Source organism: Adiantum capillus-veneris, chromosome 14 (assembly GCF_014529385.1).
Source record: "Adiantum capillus-veneris isolate H3 chromosome 14, ASM1452938v2, whole genome shotgun sequence".
NCBI classification, from domain to species: domain Eukaryota; kingdom Viridiplantae; phylum Streptophyta; class Polypodiopsida; order Polypodiales; family Pteridaceae; genus Adiantum; species Adiantum capillus-veneris.
This window is the reverse complement of record NC_140944.1, coordinates 81426519-81429899: the sequence shown is the minus strand read 5'-3', so window position 1 is coordinate 81429899 and position 3381 is coordinate 81426519. Positions and strand designations below refer to the sequence as shown.

Here is a 3381-nt window from a genome sequence, read left to right as displayed (position 1 = left end):
TTTGAGAAGCCAAAACCCTTCAAGTCACCAGTCGGCGGCGACACGGTGACACGGATTGATTTGGGGGGGTTTAGATCCACATTTGAAGCAATTGTAGACTTATTTGACCACTATTCATGTTTAACACCTTTTTAAATCAAATGTGAAGAGATTCTTTCATGAGTCTTCTATTTTGTTGCATTCGTCTCTCGCTCTCTCTCTCTCTCTCTCTCTCTCTCTCACACACACACACACACACACACACACACACACACACCACTCCACTATTAGGCGCCGACGTGCATTTGCGGGTTGGAAGAAGCAAGAGATGCGCAAAGTAGGGGTTGGTTTAGATTTTGGCAGTAGCACAACAATGTATGATCGTTTATGGCATGGAGTAGGGACTCATTCCGATGGCAAGCACATCCGGTAGGGCTCTAGAGGTGAACGCCGAGCGACGGTGGGAGAGCAGGTGGAGCAGGTCTTCGAATTAAGGGAAAATTACCAAAATACCTCTCTAATTTGAGGAAATTCCCAAAATACCCCTCAAATTTCAAAAATTCCCGAAATACCCTTGTACCTATTTTGGTTGGATTGTTCAAGATTTTCTAATCTTCATTCGTTTTTGACAATTGAGATCCGTTTTTGAGTGCTCAGAATGTAATTTGCCACCAGTTACCATCACAAAAAAGGCAATTATGCCTAAAAATAATGAAGCAATTCATCTCCAAAGCCTACATAACCAACTCAAATTTTAGTTTTAGCATCTTGTATGATAGACAATCACTCTTCTTGTGAAGACCTACAAAAAAATATATTTTTCGAGAAATTTACTCTCACAACCAGGGGTATTTTGGGAATTTTGGAAAATTTGAAGGGCATTTTGGGAATTTATGACAAAATATCGGGGGTATTTTGGGAATTTTTGAAATTTGAGGGGTATTTTGGGAATTTCCTCAAATTAGAGGGGTATTTTGTTAATTTTCCCTAGAATTAATGATTTTTTTAAAAGGTAGTCGCAAAATAGGGGTACCAGCTGAAATTAAATCTACAAAGAAGAGGAAGCAAATGAGATTCACTGAGAAACCTGAGCCTCTAGATGCTCTCAAAAATTATGGATTGCAAGGTTCACAAAAGGTGGCAATGCAGGGTTGGAGTGGAGGGAATGTGCGATGAAGGCAATGCAGGGTTGGAGTGGAGGGAAGGCGAGACAAAGGCCTAAAGGAGATGATGAAGCATGAACCATCCCCAAGAGATAATGAAAGAGATTCCTGGTCTTTCAACCCTAATTCATAAAACAGTCCTTCACTCCTCGCTTCTAATGGCATTGTATAAAAATGTATAAATTCAGCATGATGTGTTTATTAGAAATACATTGCATGCAATTATTATGGGGTAGGGAATGGTCATTTAATGACCATTCTCCATAATATTGACGACCCCATGGCGACCGACGGAGGTCGAGAGCCATGGTGGGAGTCAATATTATGGGAATGGTCATTTAAGTCCTGGTTGTCAAGGTCCAGGGGAGCCGGGCCAAGCACTGGTCTCTGACCACAGCTTTGCAACGCCAGATACATTCCTGCTGTCCTGCAGCCCTTGAAAGCAACTACAGTTGGTTATTCCTCCGCATGCTAAGGTGTCGTACATTCCTGCAACGCAACTAATCAGTTATTCTGCAAGCTGAGATGGTGTACAATCATTGGAAATGATTGCCATTGAGATTATGAGTGCTAATGTGTCTAACATCTGACGGGCATCGATTGAAAGTACTGTATAGAATCGCTACTAGATAAACGACTCAGATGGCCTACCCGACGACCCGGACCTTGACGAAGAGTGAGAGCATCATTGATCCCTTTTAAGGATATGGTCACGTGAAGCTTAGTCATCAACTATACATAACCATGCGTAGACAAAGCATTAAACGAATAACTAAGCCTCTTGCATGGTCACTGAACCTCCCAACTATGCTTTGAACTTCACAACTATGCCAAAATCAGCATAGCTACAAAGAGTAGGCACAATTATTAATTTGATGCTCTTTATTGTGTGTGAACAAGAATGAGGCTTAGTTATCAATCCAAACAAATATGATAACTAAGCCTCGCGTGACCATAGCCTAAGAGGTGGCATTACAAGCTTGTAAAGCAATCAAGGCTCTCCACGCACATGAAGAAATTGGTTTTGTAGGATTCTTCTTATAGGAATTGTGGGCGATTACCAGTTGAAAATGCACTCCGGGTATAGAAATGTACATGAGTGTGTTCCCTAGAAAATGTAATGGGTATGTTTAGAGATAGTGGAAGGGTTAAAAAGGATAGAAACCGTAAGCCATCAACATAGCAGCAAGAGAAAAATCATTCGCTTTGCTTTGCCAAGAATTGAAAGGAGTTGAGGCAATTGAGGGACAGGGATTGCTTGTGCTCCATGAGCTTGGATATGAGTTGCACCTTTGTGTCGCGGCCGTCATATGAAATTCCTCTTAGCAGGCATTCCACTTGCAAATCACTCTTGAGGAAGCCCAATTCCAAGCATGCCTCACTCACTCCTTCCATATCATCACAAAGCTTTGGTACTTGATCATCATCATCCACATCAGTACCTGCAAGCCCTTCTTCATCCCCGTCCTCTTCACCTGCATCATGCATATCAAAGTCCCCCCTCTCACTTCTCCATCCCATCACCTTCACCACTTTGTCTGCAAGGCTTGCATCTCTCTGCACCTCAATCTTGCAGCTCTCCATCACAATGTCCCACTGCGAAGGCGTCAGAAGCTCCAACCGAAACTTTGCTCGAGCTTCCTTCATCGTCAGCGCACAGGTTTTCTCCACAATTTTCCGGACTTCCTCGTCGTCATAGCTGCAAAGGGAAGCTAGATCATCAGAATCATCATCGCTGTTGACGGAGTAGAAGTCCCGCGCAAAAGAGCTCAGACGGGTGAATGTCTGCTGCTCTTTCGAGGGGTCAGAAATGATGGGTTGCAAATTGGTGAGCGGGGAGGAAGAGCAGCTTTCCATGGACGCAGATGGCTTTCGCCTCTTCTTGTCTTGGGCTGGAAAAGGAGCGTGTTGAAGACGATGATGGGGAGAGAGCGCCCCTTTTGCAACGGTGCAACCTCTACTTTTCTCTCTCGCCAAGTCTCGACCAGTCATGTACTGTGTCTCTACCATGCCTATCGTGCGAGTCAAGAGGGCCGAAATTTTCAATGCGTTGAAGTCGGAAAGGGAGGGACTCCAACTCTCCATATTGGTCCAGTGTCTCTGACATGCAAATACCCTTGACTCAAGAGGCCTAAAATTTTCAATGCGTTGAAGTCACAAAAAACAATTTTCATAGCGATTTTTATTTTTTGCACACTGCTATGAAAAAAACTAGTGGACCTACCACGGCACCGCCCAC

General features: G+C 43.6%; 1 protein-coding gene across 1 annotated transcript; it reads right to left on the bottom strand.

The window, feature by feature from the left end:
• Positions 1-2006: 2006 nt before the first annotated feature.
• LOC147442665 (uncharacterized) lies at positions 2007-3172 on the bottom strand. The gene has a single exon (XM_086529693.1). The coding sequence runs from the start codon at positions 3150-3152 to the stop codon at positions 2340-2342; it is 813 nt and encodes a 270-aa protein (XP_086385819.1). The 5' UTR covers positions 3153-3172; the 3' UTR covers positions 2007-2339.
• Positions 3173-3381: the final 209 nt, after the last annotated feature.